This window comes from Aethalodelphis obliquidens, unplaced genomic scaffold (genome assembly GCF_003676395.1).
Source record: "Aethalodelphis obliquidens isolate GAN/ISIS:26980383/991018 unplaced genomic scaffold, ASM367639v1 scaffold1, whole genome shotgun sequence".
In the NCBI taxonomy this organism is placed as follows: Eukaryota; Metazoa; Chordata; class Mammalia; order Artiodactyla; family Delphinidae; genus Aethalodelphis; species Aethalodelphis obliquidens.
The window spans coordinates 1,974,553-1,993,839 of record NW_020837945.1 but is presented as its reverse complement, the minus strand read 5'-3'; the positions used below and the strand labels follow the sequence as shown (position 1 = coordinate 1,993,839).

Genomic DNA, 19,287 nt, shown 5'->3' with positions numbered 1-19,287 from the left:
TTCGGGTTGCTGTGGTCGTTGCCTGCTGGGGTGCGCGTCACACACATCAAGCCATCTGCATGGGTTTCTCAGGGGCAGCGTGGTACTGATTTGTGTTTTAGAGCCTTTAATGTGCCCAGACTGGTCATTGTAGAGCTGTGTGCCGAATCTGCTGTGTGTGGCACACACGTGAGACTGTGCGGTTACGCTTTTCCTGCCAGCTTTCCATGGCGTCTCCGTGAAGAAAATACTCCATGATTGTCCCTGTTTTCTTATGATTTTATGGCATCAGTCTCGGCACCGTCTCCCTTACTGGTCAGTCCAGTGGCCTTGTGGATGTTCTAGACACACCAGTGCTTGTGGAAAGGAAGTTGGAGGATGCAGTGGGTTCTCCCCTGACGGTGCCTCTGGGGCTGGGGACCTGCTGCCCTCCTGGCTTCTCACTTCACTGGCTGGCCTCACAGGGTGGCACACACCTGGGTTCATTTCCAGATGTACAGGGGGGTTTGGGCATCTTTACTGGAGAGTCTTTCTGTGCGTGGGAAGGTGGTGGAATCCCCTGAAACAGCTCTAGGAATTGGACTTTACAAATCTTGTTTTGAAATTGAGGAGTTAGTTGACCTGTATTTCTCTTGGGTTTGCCAAAACAGGAGTTAGAAACCTTAATTTCTTCAGGTCTTATGATTTCCAGGAGTTATCTAGGCATGTGTTTCTGTTCTCTTTTTGACAAATAACTCTTTGGTGTGTGAAGATGGCACAAGGTTGGGAGGGTCTGAACCATCTCTTTTGCACGTTATTGCTTCCCGCGGGCCCGATGGTGCCCAGTCCTGCAGTCTCTATAGCACCTGGAAGTGTGACTTAGGAAGTAAAACATGGCACTGTGTGTTTACAGGTCACAAAATAGTGCTCCCTATGCATCCTTTCGCACAACTGAGAGACCTCCATTTTACCCCTTCCAATGCTGTGGTCCACGTGGGTGGTGTCTTGTCCGTGGAGATAACCGTGTGCAGTCAGATGCCTGTGCCTGTCCATGCGGAGCAGATTGCCATCAACGTCCACTTCAGCATCGAGAAAAACAACTACCGGAAGACTGCCGAGTGGCTCACCAAGCACAAGACGGCCAACGGGATTGTCAGCTTCCCGGCAGAGACCTCGCCTTTCCCCACATCCCAGAACAGCCTGCCCGCGCTGGAGCTCTGCGAGATGTTTGAGAGAAGTCCTTCCGACAATTCCTTGCACACGACAGGGATTATCTGCAAAAACGTCCACGTGCTCCTAAGGAAGCAGGAGAGTGGCGCGTCCCTGGAAGCGCCCTCGGGTGCCGCCCTGGAGTCTGGGGCCCACGTGCTGAAGTGCACCGCCGTGACCCTGGAGCCGGGGCCCAACGCAATCACGTTCAGGACGCAGGTGTGTGTTGGGCGGGGAGTTTTCTTCAGGGGGGGCCGGAGCGGGTGGCACGTGCAGGAACCCTCTGAAGAAGCTGGGAATCCAGTAGACGTCTCTGTCCTGTTAACCTGGCTTTGATTTTTATCCTTAAAGAAAAACAGACTGATGTTTTGAAAAAACCTTTTGTACTTATATAATTGTAAGGCAGGTGATAAATTTTGAATGAAGTTCTTGACATGGGTAATTATTTGTGTTCTCACTGGATTTAGTTAGACTTTTCCCTTTGTATTAGAAAACACCCTCATTTGCTAAAATGAGGAAGTTTCAGAGAAGGTGGCGCTTTCATGTTCAACTCTCTTCTCCTTTTGTGGCTGCACGGATGGATGTCAAAACAGTTGTTTCTGGCCCGTTCTGATACAGATCTTCCTCCAGTGCAGCGGCTTCTGTTAGTTCCACTGACCCAAGAGGCCAGTGGAAAGTGCAGCTATTTGCCATGTGTGTTTTTAGTCTAGTCTTAGAGCAGGTTTTAAATTTCATGCTCCCTGCCTCCATTAAATACCTTTTGCAGAAGAGAAAGCCACAGATAAAGCTTATTAAATTGAGAATGCATTATTAAGCATAAAGTCAAACTTAAGCATCAGTTACTCAGAAAGTCCTCAATTGAGAGATGCTGAAGGATCTTTTGAACAGCCCGCGTGTAGACGTGTTAGCACAGAGCAGCAGGATAAAGAGGGTGAGAAAAGCGGTCACTTCAGAGATTATGGCTCAGCTTCCCCTTGAGAAACTCGTCACTGCAGGAACGGGGATGGCTGTGCAAATGCTCGGTTTTGCCCCCAGGCCAAGGAGCCGGGAACCTACACGCTGCGGCAGCTGTGCGCCTCAGTGGGCCCGGTGTGGTTCGTCCTTCCTCACATCTACCCGCTGGTGCAGTATGACGTGTATTCGCAGGAGCCGCAGCTGCACGTGGAGCCGCTGGCCGGTGAGTGGGCCGCGGGGGCTCTGCGGGGGTTCTGCGCTGCACTTGGCTCCTTTAAGGGAGCACGTGGAAGGAGGGCTCTCTGCAGCGTCACGCTTGCGGCCCTCTGTAGCTGTGTCCCTCTGTAAGAGACAGTTTGGGGAGCATCATGGCGATTTTGCCTGGGAACTGACTCTGGCTCTTTTGTTCATCTGAATATTTGCTTTTCTGTAATTGCTACTTTCATGTTTACTAAACATTAGCTGAGAAAGAGGAGCTAAATCTCAGCTGATGTCTACTGCAGAGAATTTCATAAGTAAATGCAATTTCCTGCTTAGAGTTCCATTTCAGAGGCCGGATGCTACATTAGTTAGGGTCTGTGCTCGGATCAAAAGGCTTTTCCTTTGAAAGTGTTGATTAACCTTGACCCCCGGGCTTGGCATTTGGGAAATTCAGTGCTGCTGTCCTTTCTGTTAAGTTCTACAATTAGGAGGAGTTGGTGTAAACAGATTATTGAAGACCACGTGGCACTTCAGTAAAACACTAAGGAGCGAGTGGAGCTGTGGTTTAGGCTAGAAACAATGGATTTATTTGCTTGCTGCTTCCATTTGAGGAAAAAACATCAAGAAAGCGCTTTCTCTATCTAATCTCTCTAAACTACCTATTTCTATGCTTTTAAGCGTCTCCCCTGGCTACCTGGAAAGGCCCTCAGGTGCGGAACACAGCAGTATCTCAGTGGTTCAGAGAACCTTTTTTTTTTTTAACATCTTTATTGGGGTATAATTGCTTTACAATGGTGTGTTATTTTCTGCTTTATAACAAAGTGAATCAGTTATACATATACATATGTTCCCATATCTCTGTCTCCCTCCCTCCCACCCTCCCTATCCCACCCCTCCAGGTGGTCACAAAGCACCGAGCTGATCTCCCTGTGCTATGCAGATGCTTCCCTCTAGCTATCTACCTTACGTTTGGTAGTGTATATATGTCCATGCCTCTCTCTTGCTCTGTCACAGCTTACCCTTCCCCCTCCCCATATCCTCACGTCCATTCTCTAGTAGGTCTGTGTCTTTATTCCCGTCTTACCCCTAGGTTCTTCATGACATTTTTTCCCCTTAAATTCCATATATATGTGTCAGCATACGGTATTTGTCTTTCTCTTTCTGACTTACTTCACTCTGTATGACAGACTCTAGGTCTATCCACCTCATTACAAATAGCTCAATTTCGTTTCTTTTTATGGCTGAGTAATATTCCATTGTATATATGTGCCACATCTTCTTTATCCATTCATCCGATGATGGGCACTTAGATTGTTTCCATCTCCTGGCTATTGTAAGTAGAGCTGCAATGAACATTTTGGTACATGACTCTTTTTGAATTACGGTTTTCTCAGGGTATATGCCCAGTAGTGGGATTGCTGGGTTATATGGTAGTTCTATTTGTAGTTTTTTACCTTTTGTGAGAAAGGCTGAGCCCTGCAGCTGGGAGAGCCTGGGAGGTGCTGGCTCACGCCCCCGCCCTGCCCCAGCCCGCACTCCCTTTCTCACCTCCCGCCTCTCCTCCCTCTCTCTCTCTTCTCTGTTATTCCTCCACCTTGTGTCTTGTCTTTTGCCTTCTTCCTTCTGCCTTCCCTGGAGCCGATTCTTAGAAAGCCTCAGCCCATTGCCGCCCCCCATTTCCATCCAGGAGGAAGTGTACCGTATCTTCTGTCGAGCTGCTGTGAACCAGAGATCTGGAAAGGCCAGAGGGAAATCTGAATAGCAGCAGCACATGCGGTTTCATTAGGCTTTTCTTTAGTGTCGTTATCTGAGTTTCTCTCAATAACTGGCTAGCGGGTAGGTTTTGAGACCCTCGTAGACACGATTGCCACCACAATCGCTAACTCTCTAAACTGAAGTGGTGATAAGGTCCCTGAGGCTCTCAGATCCTTTTGTGCCTAGCGAGGACCCCTCAACGCTGCAGACCGCGTAACTGAGGTGAGCGCTGAGGGTGGACGCTGGGCGACCTTATGGAGTGTGTGCAGTGAACAGGTCGCCTCTAGCAGCAGAAGCAGCGCTCTTTAACTCACGGTAGGCCTTCCACTGGCGCTCTTGGTTGGCAGTGATGCTTATTGCTGTCTTCTTCCCTTTAGATAGCCTTTTGGCTGGTATTCCTCAGAAGGTCAAGTTCACTGTCACTACTGGCCATTATACAGTAAAAAACGGGGACAGCCTTCAGCTCAGCAATGTAGAAGCCATGCTTATCCTGGGTCATGAAGAGAACAGAGCAGTGATCTACTCCAACATGAGAGGTAAGGCAGCAGTCACCTGGCGAAGGTGGATTCTTGGCGTTGTCATGCACCGTGAGGATATAAGGAGCCTGTCATCCCTGCCTTCCTCAGGTGGCATCTGAGGCCCGCTTCTCCTTGCAGCTCTTTCATGGCCATGTTCCACCTGTAGGTGGATGGTAACCCTTCCCCTAGGTGGGGCGTGACCTTGGAGGGGAATAGACTTAGAGCTGTGCACGCGCTCAGTGGCTGGCGGTGCTGACCTCGCTGTGGTCTCGTGATGCAGCGTTACTGCCTGGGCTCACGCTCCATGGCGATGCCCTGCTGGCCTCCGGCCTCCTTCCACCCGCCTCAACTTTCCTCAGCAGAAAGAAAAAGCAAATGAGCCTTTAAGACACTGGTTGGAAGCCCTAAAACAGTCCCACCTCCCACAGCCCCCAGCCACGAGGTCTGGAGAGGGGAGGATGCAGCTCTCCTTCTCAGTGGGAGTTGGTCTGGTGGTGGGTTGGAGTGGGAGCATGTCCTGTGGGGACACCTGTGGTCTTGGGCGGGCTGTGCGAAGTGTCTCCTTTCTGCCTTCAGACTGAGCACGGTGACGGTTCTCTGAGCCGAGCTCAGCTGCACAGCCTTTGTGCAGTGCTTCTCTGTCTTCGGGGGTTTGCTCCTGAGTTTCCTGTCTCCCTCCCTCTGCGATCCTTCCCAGTTACACTCTTCCGTGTGTGTATGAGTAGCAGGAGCTGGGCTGGAACTTCACCGCTGGGCCCATCGCCTGCTGGAGGGGAGGGAGCCAGGACACAGGGGACTGTGTCACAGGTGGTTTTTCCCGTCTTCCCTAGAAAAGGCTTCTGACGCTGCGCTCCGGGTTCAGTCGTCTGACAAGGTCACGAGCATCAGCCTGCCTGCTGCGCCTGCATACCACATGATCGAATTTGAACTGGAAGTTCTCTCTTTGCCTTCAGCTCCAGCAACTGGAGGGGAGAGCACCATGCTGGGGATGACAGAGCCCCATGGGAAGCATAAGGACACACAAAAAGCTGGCCACTGCATGGCTACCATGGACCACAAAGTAAGGAGGGGCTGGGACGGTGCAGCGCTGTGGGCAGCCTCTGCGTGTCCCACTTGCTTTGAAAGACAGTACATACAAGATGACTTCTGTTGGGGTGGCAGGTTTCCAGTCCCTGTACCACAAGCTCGGGTTGGGTTTAGCATTTATGGCTGTGAATCACCCCTTCTTAGATGAGGGGTGCATCTTGGAAAGACAAAGACAGGCTCTTAACTTCTCTGTCCCAACTCGAGGAAGGACGGTTTATTGTAGAGACACAGTTTTTGCTTAGAGGGCAGTGACCTTGCCTCTGTGGCCCATTTGTCCTGGTGATTAGGCTGGAGGGGGTTCTGTGTCTCGGTGTGCTTTTACTTTCTGTTCCCTGAAACATCACATCATACTTAGCAAGGAGGAAGTGCTAAGATTTTATGCTTTGGTGCTGGTATTTATTGACAGTTATTTGAGAGATCCATGACTTTGATCCTAAATCCACAGTCCGTCAGCTCACAGAACCAGTCACTAGCATCATGCTTTTTCTGAGTTTGTCCATGTCTTATAATACAGATATCAGTTCCGAGGGCTTTTGAACAACCCAAGGGTAGAGGTGTGTGCTTGTGGTCCCATGGGACTGTATTTTTTGCATACTGTTAAAAGCTGCTGCCTGAGGGTCTGGCTTCCAAACAGCCTGAAGGTAGTTGCTGAGACCCTCCCCTTTGGGACACTGACAGGTCTTGGCACACCCTCAACTCCTGGGAGCCACTAGAAATACAATAGGCTGCTTGGACAAGCACAAAGGTTTGAGAGACAGCCAAGAGCTGGGGCAGAGTTGAACAACAAGGTTTATCTCCTACACGAGGCCACTCCTTCAAGACTGGGAGAGGTGGTCGTTTTATCTACTGTACAGAAAGTGACACAGACCAGCAAAATGAAGAAACAGAGGAGTATGTTCCAAAATGAAAGAACAAGATAAAACCTTAGGAAATAACCTTAATGAAACAGAGATAAGTAATTTACCTGGTAAAGAATTCAAAGTAATGTTCATAAAGATGCTCATCGAACTGGGGAGAAGAATGGAGGAAAACAGTGAGAACTTCAACAAAGAGAGAGAAGCGTATAAGAAAGTACCAAATAGAAGTCTCAGAGCTGAAGAGCACAGTAACCGAACTGAAAGATACACTAGAGGGGTTCAGCAGCAGACTAGATGGAGCAAAGAAAGAACCAGTCAACTCGAAGACAAAGCAGGGGGATTTGTCCAATCAGAGCGGAGAAAAGGTTGGAAACAATGGAAGATGGCCTAAGGGACTTATGGGACAACATCAAACAGACAGACATTCACATCATAGGGGTCCCAGAAGGAGAAGAGAGAGAGCGAAAGGGGCAGAAATTTTATTTGAGGAAATAATGGCTAAAAACTTCCCTACCCTGGGGAAGGAAAGAGACATTCAGATCCAGGAAGCCCAGAGAGTTTCAAACAAGATGAACCCAAAGAGACTCACACAAAGACACATTATAGGTAAAATGTCAAAAGTTAAAGACAAGGAAAGAATCTGTTATGTGCAAGAGAACCCCATAAAACTATCAGCAGATTTTCAGCAGAAACTTTGCAGGCCAGAAGGGAGTGGCACAATATATTAAACTTGCTGGGGGAGGGGGTGGGGGACAAACAACTTCCAACCAAGAGTACTCTGTGTGGCAAAGTTATCCTTCAGAATTGAAGGAAAGATAAAGAGTTTTCCAGACAAGTAAAAACTAAAGTTTATCACCACTAAGCCAGCCCTACAAGAAATGTTAGAGACTTATTTAAGATGAAAAGAAACTGCTAATTAGTAACAGAAACACATGAAAGAATAAATCTCATTGGAAAGGTAACTATTTGATAAATGTAGTGGATTAATCACTTATAAAGCTGGTATGAAGGTGAAAAAAAAAGCAGTAAAAATAGCTATGATTACAGTAATTAGTTAAGGGATACACAAGATAAAAAGATGTAAAATGTGACATCTCAAAAACAAAATGTTGGAGGGGGGAGTTACAATGTGGAGTTTTAGAATGGGATCAAACTTAAGTTGTTATTAACTTAAAATAGGCTGTTATAGATGTAAGTTACTACATATAAACCTCATGGTAACCACAAAGCAAAACCTATAGTAAATACACAAAAGATAAAGGAATATAAACATACCACTAAAGAAAGTCATCAAAGCGCAAGGAAGAGAGCAAGAGAAGGAGATAGGAACAGAGGGGAACTTTAAAAACAGCCAGAAAACAATTAAGAAAATGACAGTAAGCACACACCTATCAATAATTACTTTAAATGTAAATGGCTAAATTTTCCACTCAAAAGACAAAGTGACTGAATGGATTAAAAAATCAAGACCCATCTATAAGCTGCCTACAAGAGACTCACCTTAGATGTAAGGACACACAAACCGAAAGTAAAGGGATGTAAAAAGGTATTCCATGCAAATAGAAATGGAAAAAAGCTGGAGTAGCTACACTCATATCAGACAAAATAGACTTCAAATCAGAGACTGTAGTAAGAGACAAAGGTGGGTGTTATGTAATGATAAAGGGGTCAATCCAATAAGAAAATACAATGTTCATAAGTATTTATGCACCCAACATAGGAGCACCTAAAATACAAAGCAAATAGTAACATATCTAAAGGGAGAACAGCAGTGTAATAATAGTACGGGCTTCAATACTCCACTTACATAAATGGATAGGACCTCCAGACAGAAAATGAATAAGGACACATAGGCCTTAAATACGTTAAACTAGAGGATTTAACAGACATTTACAGGATATACCATCCAAAAACAACAATACAGATTCTTCTCAAGTACACATGGAATATTTTTCAAGATAGATCACGTTAGGCTGCAAAACAAGTCTTAATAAACTTAAGAGGATTGAAATCATATCAAGCGTCTTTTCCAACCACAAAGGTATGAAACTGGAAATTAATTACATGAAGAAAACTGCAAACTGCACAAATATGTGGGGATTAAACAACATGTTGTTGAAGAACCAATGGGTCAAAGAAGAAACCAAAAGAGAAATAAAAATCTACCTTGAAACAAATGAACATGGAAACGTAACCTATCAAAATTTATGGGATGCAGTGAAAGCAGTTCTCAGAGGGAAGTTCATAGCAATAAATGCCCTCCTCAAGAAACAAGAAATGTCTCAAATAAACAACCTAATTTTATACCTCAAGGAACTAGAAAAAGAACAGAGCTCAAAGTTAGTGGAAGGAAGGAAATACCATGATCACAGGAGAAACAAATGAAATAGAGACTAAAAAGATAATAGAAAAGATCAGTGAAACTAAGAGCTGGTTCTTTGAAAAGGTAAAATTGACAAACCTTTAGCTAGACTCACCAAGAAAAAAAGAGGACGCAAAATCAGAAATGAAAGAGATGTTACAAGTGACACCACAGAAATACAAAGTGTCATAAGAGACTAGTACTATGAACAATTACATGCCAATAAATTGGATGACCTAGAAGAAATGGATAAATTCCTAGAACATACAACCTACCGAGGCTGAGTCATGATGAAATAGAAAATCTGAACAGACTGATTACTAGTAAGGACATTGAATCAGTTTTCAAAAAACCTCCCAACTAACAAAAGTCCAGGACAGATGGCTTCGCTGGTGATTCTACCAAACATTCAGAGAGTTAATACCAGTCCTTCTCAACCTCTTCCAAAAAATAGAAGAGGAAGGAACTCTCCCAAACTTGTTTTACAGGCCTGCATTACCCAGATACCAAAACGAGACAAGGATACCACAAGAAAAGAAAATTACAGGCCAGTGTCTCTGATAAACATAGGTACAAAAATCCTCAACAAAATATTAGCAAACCAAATTCAACAAAACATGAAAAGGATTATACACCGTGATCAAGTGGGATTTACTCCAGGATTGCAAGGATGGTTCAACATCCACAAAATAATGTGATACACTACATTAACAGGATGAAGGGTTAAAAATCATGTGATCTTGTCAATAGGTGCAGACAGAGCATTTGACAGAATTCAACATCCATTTATGATAAAAACAGAGGGAATGTTCCTCAACATAATAAAGGCCATATATGGCAAGCCCACAGCCAACATTGTGATCAATGGTGAAAAGCTGAAAGCTTTTCTTCTGAGATCAGGAATAAGACAAGGATGCCCACCACTTTTATTTAACATAGTATTGGAAGTCTTAGAGCAATTAGGCAATAAAAATAAATAAAAGTCATCCAAATTGGAAAGGAAGAAGTAAAACTGTCACTATTTGAAGATGATATGATATTATATAGAGAAAAATCTAAAGACTCCAACACAAAAAACTGTTAGGACTAGTGAGCAAATTCAGTAAAGTTACAGGATGCAAAACCAGTACACATAAATCGGTTGCATTTCTTTACACTAACAATGAACTGTCAGAAAGAGAAATTAGGAAAACAATCCCATTTTCAATTGCATCAAAAAATAAAATACCTAGGAATAAATTTAACCCTGAAGGTAAAAGACTTGTTTATTGAAACTCAGAAGACATTAACGAAAGAAATAGAAGACGTAAATAAATGGAAAGGTAGTCTGTGCTCATGGGTTGGAAGAATTAATATTGTAAAATGTCCATACTACCCAAGGCAGTCTGCAGATTCAGTGCAATCCCTATCAAAATTCCAATGGGATTTTTCACAATAGAAATAGAAGCAATAGAAGAAACAATCCTAAAGTTTGTGTGGAACCACAGAAGACCCCAAATAGCCAGAGCAATCTTTTTTTTTTTTTTTTTTTTTTGACTGCGTTGGGTCTTCGTTGCTGCCCGCGGGCTTTCTCTAGTTGTGGTGAGTGGGGGCTACTCTTTGTTGCAGTGAACAGGCTTCTCATTGCGGTGGCTTCTCTTGTTGTGGAGCACAGGCTCAGTCGTTGCGGCACACAGGCCCTAGAGCACGTGGGCCTCAGTAGTGGTGGCACGCAGGCTCTAGGGCATGCGGGCTTCAGTAGTTGTGGCGTGCGGGCTCTAGAGCACAGGCTTAGTAGTTGTGGCACACAGGCTTAGTTGCTCCGCAATATGTGGGATCTTCCCAGACCAGGGATTGAACCTGTGTCCCCTGCATTGGCACGTGGATTCTTAACCACTACACCACCAGGGAAGTCCCCAAAGCAATCTTGACAAAGAAGTACAAAGCTGGAGGTATTATGCTCCCTGATTTCAAACTATTAATATATTATAAACCTATAGTAATTAAAACAGTGTGATACTGGCATGAAAACAGACACATAGATCGATGGACCAGAATAGAGAGCCCAGAAATAAATCTACACATATATGGTCAATTCGTTTATGATAAAGGATCCAAGAATGTGTAATGAGGAAAGGACATTCAGTAAAGGTGTTGGGAAAACTGGAGAGTCACATAGAAAGGAATGAAACTGGACTTTACACTGTATACATAAATGAACTAAAAATGGATTAAAGACTTTAAGACCTGAAACCATAAAACTCCTAGAAGAAAACACAGGTAGTAAGTTCTTGACATGGGCCTTGATGTTGATTTTTTCAATTTGACACCAAAAGCAAAAGCAATAAAAGCAAAAATAAACAGCTGGGACTCCGTCAAACTAAAAAGCTTCTACACAGCAAAGAAACTATTGACAAAATGAAAAGGCAGCCTACTGAATGGAAGAAATATTTCCAAATCATATGTCTGATAAGTGGCTAATAAACAAAACGTATAAAGAACTCATACAACTCAATAGCAAAAAAACCAAGCAGTCCAATTTAAAAATGTGCAGAAAATCTGAACAGACATTTTTCCAAAGAAGATATACAGAAGGCCAACAGGTACATGAAAAGATGCTCAACATCACTTAATCATCAGGGAAATGTAATCAAAACTACAATGAGATAATCATCTCACACCTGTCAGAATGGCTATTATCAAAAAGACAACAAATAATAAGTGTCGGCAGAAAGGAAACCCTCATGTATTATTGGTGGGGATGTAAAGTGGTGCAGCCACTGTAGAAAACAGTGTGGAAGTTCCTCAAAAAATTAAAAATAGATCTGTCATACAATTTAGCAATTCTACTTCTGGGTATTTTTCTGAAGAAAACAAAAACACTAACTCAAAAAGATACCTGCACCCCCGTGTTCATTGCAGCATTATGTATAATAGCCAAGATATAGAAGCAACCTACACATCCACCAGGGATGAATGAATAAAGATGAGCATGTGTGCGTGCGCGCACACACACACACACACACACACACACACACACACACACAGAGGAATATTATTCAGCCCTAAAGAAGAATAAGTCTTGTCATTTGCGACAGCGTGGATGGATCTAGAGGGCATTATGCTAAGTGAAAGAAGACAAAGACAGATACCATGTGATCTAACTTATATGTGGAATCTAAAAAAGTAAAAATAAAGACCAAGCTCATAGATAAGGACATATTGGTGGCTGCCCGAGGCGTGGAGTAGGGGTTGAGAGAAATGGATGAATTGTTTTTTTGTTATTTTGATTTTTAGTTTAAATAAATAGAACAATTTTAAAAAAAGAAGTGAATGCACAAAAGCAGTAGGATAAAAGGCTAATCGAAGCAGTCATTTCAAAGGGATTATGGCATAGAATACCAGGCAAGGCAGGATCTCAAAAAAAAGGTCTTAATTTTCAGTCCTTGAAATTTCTTCCTTCCTTATCTGATACAAAGTTCAGGAGGCAAAGATGCTACTTACAACAATAAGCGCACGTTCTGTACTCAGCATATTCCTTTGTGGGGGGAAATAAAATACAAGCTTGGGAACTGGTTTCTGCCCTTAAGGAAGTTAATAGCTTATTGGTCCACACGACAGCCCCAAATTGGTTTGCAGTTATGTATTCAGTGTCTTGTGGATTAAGAGTTTGGGTAATTCCCTTGATTTGTAATAGTTAATGATTGATTAGTATAATCTGCACATGAGTGACTAAAAGCACTTTGTCATAACCTCCTGCACATTAAAAACACATTTGGCGTTATGGCCACACGCCCATGAGAATAACGGGGTAGGGTCTGCGCTGCGGGCTGCGGCGTCTGCTCGGAGCCGTTGTTACCGTGCCGATGGCTCATTTCTCTCTCCTTTGTGTATATGTTTAATGGGGTTTATCTCTCTGGATAAGAAATGGTAAAGACATCAAATGTCTAGGAAATGGGCAGCCACCACAGATCTGGATGGATGGTGGTGGCGGTGCCTGTCCCGTGTGATGAGGGGTCTGAACGCCTGTCCCCCGTCTCTCCTCAGGTGTCCATCGATTGCCCGTGGTCCATCTACTCCACCGTCATCTCGCTGACGTTCAGCATGCCCTTCAGGACCACGCACTCCCTGCTGTCATCCGGGACACGGTAAAGGACCTCAGGCCCCTTTCCCAGGCTCCCCTACCTGCAGGCCCTACTGTTCAGAGCTTGGCTTTGGTGACGCTGAGCATGTTTTCTCATGGCCATGATGCCACTGTCCACCTGTTAAAATTCACAGTAATTCCCTGGGTCCTATAGCGCCCAGCCCATACTCAGATTTGGTTTGTAGGATGTGGGATTCAAACACAGTCCCCTCTGTTTCTGAGATCCCTTCTCATCCCTCCTCCCCCTGTTTTCAAGCCATTGGCCCGTTGCCAGACTTGGGTCAGTTGCCATTCTGGCTTCCCCTGGTCACGTCCTCGTGGGTTTGTGTAAGTAGCTCCCTGTCAGCTGCTGTCTGTCACCTCTAGAGGGGGGCTTGCGGTCTCCGCACTCCCGACGCTCGGTCAGGTCCCTGTGTTGTGGCTGTTCGGCAGCACCCCTGGCCCCCGCTTTCTGCCAGGGGCACTCCTCGCCCTCCGTACCCTTAGTGTGAGCCACAGATGGCTCCAGACATTGTCGCCGGTTGAGAGCTGCTGCTTTAGAGGCTTGACTAGGTTCAGATTCAGTTTTTGGACAAGGAAGTCTGCAGGTGTCATCCTGTGCTTCACCTGTCCCCGCCTCAGGAGACTCAGTGTGTGGTGGTTAAAAACACCAACAGCTCTACAGAGAATCTGGGTTGCTTTATTTGAGCCTGGCTTTTCAAAACTCCTCTTTACGTGTAACAGAAATTCAAGTGAATTCTGTACTGACCTTGTTTGTCAGTGAGTAATTGTTACTTCTATAGATGAAGAGTAATCGTTACTCTTTCTTCCATGACTCATTGCAAGCTATTGTATGTTTAGGAAAATCATTTACAGCCGTGTAATAAAGTATCCAAAACAGAATATTCTTAGACCCATTTTTCCTAAGAGATAGCTTGCATAGAAAGATTTGGTTTTTTTCTGACACTTTTACACGTGAAATTAAAAGTAGAAATACATGTTAACAACTGGTTCTTATTTTCCTGTGTCACTTTTTTGATTCCTTACAGAACATCTTCTTAATACAGCCAAACTGTATTTAATAAAGTTCTTAAATGGCAAAATCTTATTGTTTTTCTCCTTTAGGAAATATGTTCAAGTGTGTGTCCAGAATTTGTCAGAACTCGACTTTCAGCTGTCAGATAGTCATCTCGTGGATACTGGTGATAGTACCGACCTGCGACTAGTACCACTGAACACGGAATCCGAACAGGTAACCGTTTCCTAGAACCGAGCACAAACCTCTCAGCAGAACACAGAGGAGAACAAGAGTGTAGTGATGTTGATGGAAGTGACCGTGTGCTTCAGCTGAGCCCTTCCCTGTAGGGAACGACCTTGCTGGTGGTCAGTGGGAAGCACGCACTGACATGCAGCTGTGTTGCTGCGATGTGCATGTTTGCGGTTCGCTGTGGGCCGAGTGGCACAGCACATGGAGTAAGAAATAGGTTGATATTTGTATTTTTAGAAAAATTAAATCTTACATTTGTCAGACTCCACACACAGATTTATTCCAAGCTTGTCCTGATCAGTCTCATGCTGATTGCGTGGACGCCATCACCGCCAGAAACAGTGGCTGCCGCGTAGATGACTGCCTTGCCCAGCGACGGGCTCTCAGGTGTCGGGGTAGCTTTGTGAAGGAGTCACGTTCACGTTCACACTGTCTGGCTGAATCCTGGCCCTGTTTTTTCTGTTCATTGGTTGCGTGTGTTTTTAGACAGTCAGTGCTGAGTGTTTAGAAGATCAAAGGTTTTCTTAACGGATGTCTGATCTTTAGCATTTTCAAAGGGTTTTTCCCAGCATTTGACCCATTTCAAATGCTTCCCAGGTCTGTCACTGTGCTTACAGGTATGGACTGTTGCCTGAGGTGGCGCCAGCTCCCTTCCTCACTTCACTTAGTGGCAAATACACAGTAGTTGGCGTGGGTGTAAGGATGTCCCTTTAACTGTTTGATGACATTTCCCACTTTGGGAATGTATGGGATACTGAATACTAGTAACCGCTCTTTATGCTTTTTAAAATAATCCCCTGTGCTGTAGAGCTTATGGAATCACAAAGGCTGAGACCCTTTTGACCAGTTCGAGGCAGTCTTCCTCGAGGGCAGCTGAGGGCAGTGCTGGGGAGGCGGGCGGGGCAGTGCAGGCGGCGTGTGGGGAAGCGGGCCCTGGGGGACCGCCTCCCCCGACCCTCTCGCCCCCCTGGCGGGAGGCGCCCCCGGGACTGAGCGCCTGTGTCGCGTGCGCGGGCAGTGACGGCCGACTCCCTTGCAGCGTATCCACAGCAGGCAGGCGGTGTTCTTTGTCTGGGAGCTGAAGTGGACGCAGGAGCCTCCCCGCTCCCTGCACTGCCGGTTCTCCGTTGGATTCTCCCCAGCTTCTGAGGAGCGGCTGTCTGTCTCCTTAAAGCCCTATACTTATGAATTTCAAGTGGACAATTTTTTGGTATGTATTGCCTTATTTTCTGGTGGGCTTGTGTGGTGGCGAGATGGAAGAAGGCATCATATTCTTTACCTTCTGTAAATCAGACAAAAGCTTTCAACATAATGAAGCAACCAGTCGCAGAAAAGACCCAGCACTTGGGGCCTGGAGGCCCTGACTGGCTAGTTAGAGCCCGAGGTCCGGTCCGGTGGCGGGTCTGACACTCGTGCCCTCCTGCGCGGCTCCCGCTGGGCGCGGTCGTCTCCAGAGACAGGACCCCACCTCTCCTCCCTTTTCTCTGCCTTAGCGCTGGCTTAGTTGTGTCCTGCACCCGTTTCTTAGAGTCCTTTTATCTTGAGCATTAGCCGCTGTGTCTCTAGTTTTTTAGAAGAAACACTGAAAGTATTATGGAAACTTACTTAAAGCAGATTTTCTCTAACCCGCACATTAGGTGTGGAGCTAAAAGCAGCCTAGACCTAGGTGAGTAAAGGCAGCAGTTGTGTTTTGCTTCTGTACTGAGATGATTGGGTTTGGTGTTAGGTAAATCAAAATGTGGATACACAACTTTTGGGGTGTTCCCTTTTCTTCTCTTTACGACTGAGATCGTCAAACACTTTATTTGAGAAGGTGTTTGTATAGCTCTTGACGTTAGCAATTTTTTCAACACCTCCTTCCAACCAGAAGACTATTTGTTTCCACCCTCCTGCTTCCTTGAGCTCTCCTTATTAGCCTTAGAGTTAAACGTAATCACTAGCATAGTTCCTCTTTTTGTTGGACAAGCAGGTGCCTTTTTGCTGTGTTGTTAATAGCAGCTGAACATTAAGTTATTCGTATGGTAAAGAGTCTGCATAAATTTAATCTGGGTTCCTTACTGCAGATGATGATTAACACTAGTTAGCAGTTTCCACTATTTTCTGTCTTTCTTGCTTCCTTTTCACATTGAGCATAGGAAAAATTTTCCTTTCGAACTGAACAAGCTTAGTTAAAGGCCAGAGAAAAATACCTGGTGGATTGCTCTCTTCAAAACCGGTATTCTGAGGATAAGAAATACAGATACCACCTTTCTTTTTTGGCTGCGTTGGGTGTTCGTTGCTGCACGTGCGCTTTCTCTAGTTGCGGCGAGCGGGGGCTACTCTTCGTTGCTGCTCACGGGCTTCTCATTGCGGTGGCTTCTCTTGCTGCGGAGCGCGGGCTCTAGGCGCGTGGGCTCAGCAGTTGTGGCTCGCGGGCTCTAGAGCGCAGGCTCAGTAGTTGGGGTGCATGAGCTTATTTGCTCCCCGGCATGTGGGATCTTCCCGGACCAGGGCTCGAACCCGTGTCCCTTGTTTTGGCAGGCAGATTCGGAACCACTGAACCACCAGGGAAGTCCCCAGATACCACGTTTTTTAAAAAGCTTCATTGAGATTTGATTTCTATACCATGAAGTTCACCCATTTGGAGTGTGCACGTCAGGGAAGTTAGCGTGTTGACAAGAGCTGTGCTACTGGCACCATGATCGTGCTTTAGCACACTTTTCATCCTCCCAAGAAGAAGCCTGTGCCCCGTTCACACTCAGCCCCCCCTCCTTCCTCTTCTCACCCTGGGCCACCGCTGATCCAGAGGCAAGTGTGCCTGGGCTTTGCCTGTTCAGGTGCAGTCGTGTTATGTGCGATCCTCTCAAGACTGGCTGCTTTCACGTGACAGGATGTTTCCAGAGCTCATTCATTTTGCAGCATGTTCAGGACTCCATTCTTTGTTGTGGGTGAATAATACTCCATTGTGTGGATAGGCCACATTTTGTTCTCCATTTACCTGTGGCTGGACATCTGGGTTGTTTCCACCTTGGGACTGTTACGAATAATAATGCTGTGAGAATCCTTGTGGAAGCTTTTATGTGTATGTATGTGTTCCATCCTCTTAGGTAGATTCCTCGGTGGAGTTGCTGGGTCATATGGTAGCTCTGGGTTTAACTTTTTGAGAAGCTGTTAAACTGTTTTTTAAAGAAACATCACTTTATATTCTCTCGGGCAACCTGTGAGGGTTCCAGTTTCCACACTCACACCAACACTTGTTCTTGCTGCCCCTTGATCACAGGCATCCCAGTGGGCGTGAGCTGGTCTCTCATGATGGCCCATGGTGTTCAGTATCTTTCCTGTGCTTTTTGGCCATTTGTGTGTCGTCTTGGAGAGATGTCTGTTCATATCCTTTTCCCATTTTTTAGTAGGGTTGTCTTTTTATTGAGTTGTAAGTGTTTCTTTGTATGTTCAGTCCCTTATCATGCATACGATCTGCAGATATTTTCTCCCATTCTGTGGTTGTATTTTCACTTTCTTGATGGTTTCCTCTGAAGCGCAAAAGTTTTTAATTTTGGTGAAGTCCAACCTTAGTCTCTTATTTCTTGTACTTTTGGTGTAGGATCTAAGAAATCATTGTTTATCCCAAGTTCAAAAAGATTTCCTCCCATGTTTTCTTCTAAGAGTTTTATAGTTTTAGCTTTTACATTTCAGTCTACGATCTACTTTGAGGTAACTTTATGTGTGGTGACAGGTGGCGGTCCAGATTCATTCTCTCCATGTGGTGCCCCTATGCCGCTCGTTGAAAAGACCCTTCTTTCCCCGTTGGATGGTCCTGGCACCCTTGTTGAAAATCTGCCGAGTTGATTTCTGGGGAGCTCACTTCTAGGCACTGTACCCGCAGCCTCCGCGGCTGCTGTCAGCAGGCCCCTTGCTGCTGACGTCGGCTCAGCCGCCCCTCCTTCCCGAGAGCAGCCAGGGAGCCGTGTGCGAGGACACGCACTTAGGAGCGCAGCCGCCTCGTCGCTCTGTCACTTGGAGCTGCCTCTCCAGCTCTCAGCACAGTCGCGCTCGTCTGGCTGCCCTCGCAGCCCTTGCGGACCGTGCGGGCTCTGGCCGCGAGCTGCTCGGGCCAGGGCCTCTTCCATCGGCCCCTTTGGTGTTGCTGTTCTCTTCTTCAGAAGGGGGGCAGCCACGTGTGGGGGGCCCGGGCTGTGATCCCTTGTGCGGGCTTGAGGCCTTTGTCCCAGGTGGTGGGCAAGTGTGAACACGTGCGACTACCAGACAGGTCACGGAGAAAGAAGCATTATGGAGAAGGTTCATTATAGACCTTTCCAAGGAACTCCTGTTAATTTTTCTAGTTGTGATAATGGCATTGTGTTTTGTTAAGAAAACGTCTGTACTGTTTAGTAACACATCCTGAAGTATATATGGGTGAAGTGACAGGTCTGGAATCTGCTTTAAAGCAGCCTGGGCAGATAAATCAATGTGGATCGATGGATGGCGGCGGCTCCTGAAGCAGGATCTGACCCTGACTGTGGGTGACAGGCCCATGCAGGGTCACGGGCCGTCCTTCCTCCTCCTGAGATGCCTGCACGCGTTCTCGTTAGGAAGAGAGCTTAAGGCTCTTGAGGTGGGGCTTCCCGAGGGCATCATCTCTACAGGGAGTCAGCGGTCAGGGGCAGCGAACGCACGGCTCCTCCGCTGGTCCGTTCTCTCTCGAGTCTGCGGGCGGCACCGTGGTGGCCGCAAACAACATTTCTTCAGATGGCTTATGTCTCCTGTGCCCTTCTCTCTCCTTTCTCGCCCAGACCTTGTACAGCGTGAGAGCGGAGATATCGCCCCCTCCAGGGACAGAGCTCTGTAAGACAGGCTCGCTCTGCTCCTTGGAGGTGTCCATCACGCGGCTCTCGGACCTCTCGGACGCGGACAAGGATGAGGCGCTGACGGAACGTGAGGACTATTTTTCAACGAAGCTTATGTACGAAGGTGGGTCTAGAGGCTGCTTTCCACTGGCTATTGTGCTCATCCCTGCCATCCACAAAGTGTAGTGTTCCTCA

At 46.0% G+C, this 19,287-nt stretch overlaps 1 protein-coding gene across 12 annotated transcripts in view; it reads left to right on the top strand.

Moving 5' to 3' along the window:
• The window catches only part of TRAPPC10 (trafficking protein particle complex subunit 10), a 91,653-nt gene that overhangs the window by 66,150 nt on the left and 6,216 nt on the right, over positions 1-19,287 (top strand). For 9 of the 12 annotated variants that reach the window (XM_027081997.1, XM_027081906.1, XM_027082559.1 and 6 more), the window contains 8 exons: positions 872-1,386; positions 2,203-2,344; positions 4,455-4,613; positions 5,426-5,655; positions 12,927-13,027; positions 14,128-14,254; positions 15,309-15,479; positions 19,039-19,216. In XM_027081997.1, the coding sequence (XP_026937798.1) occupies positions 872-1,386; positions 2,203-2,344; positions 4,455-4,613; positions 5,426-5,655; positions 12,927-13,027; positions 14,128-14,254; positions 15,309-15,479; positions 19,039-19,216 (1,623 nt within the window). The other 3 variants (XM_027082087.1, XM_027082626.1, XM_027082178.1) reach the window with 3 other exon arrangements.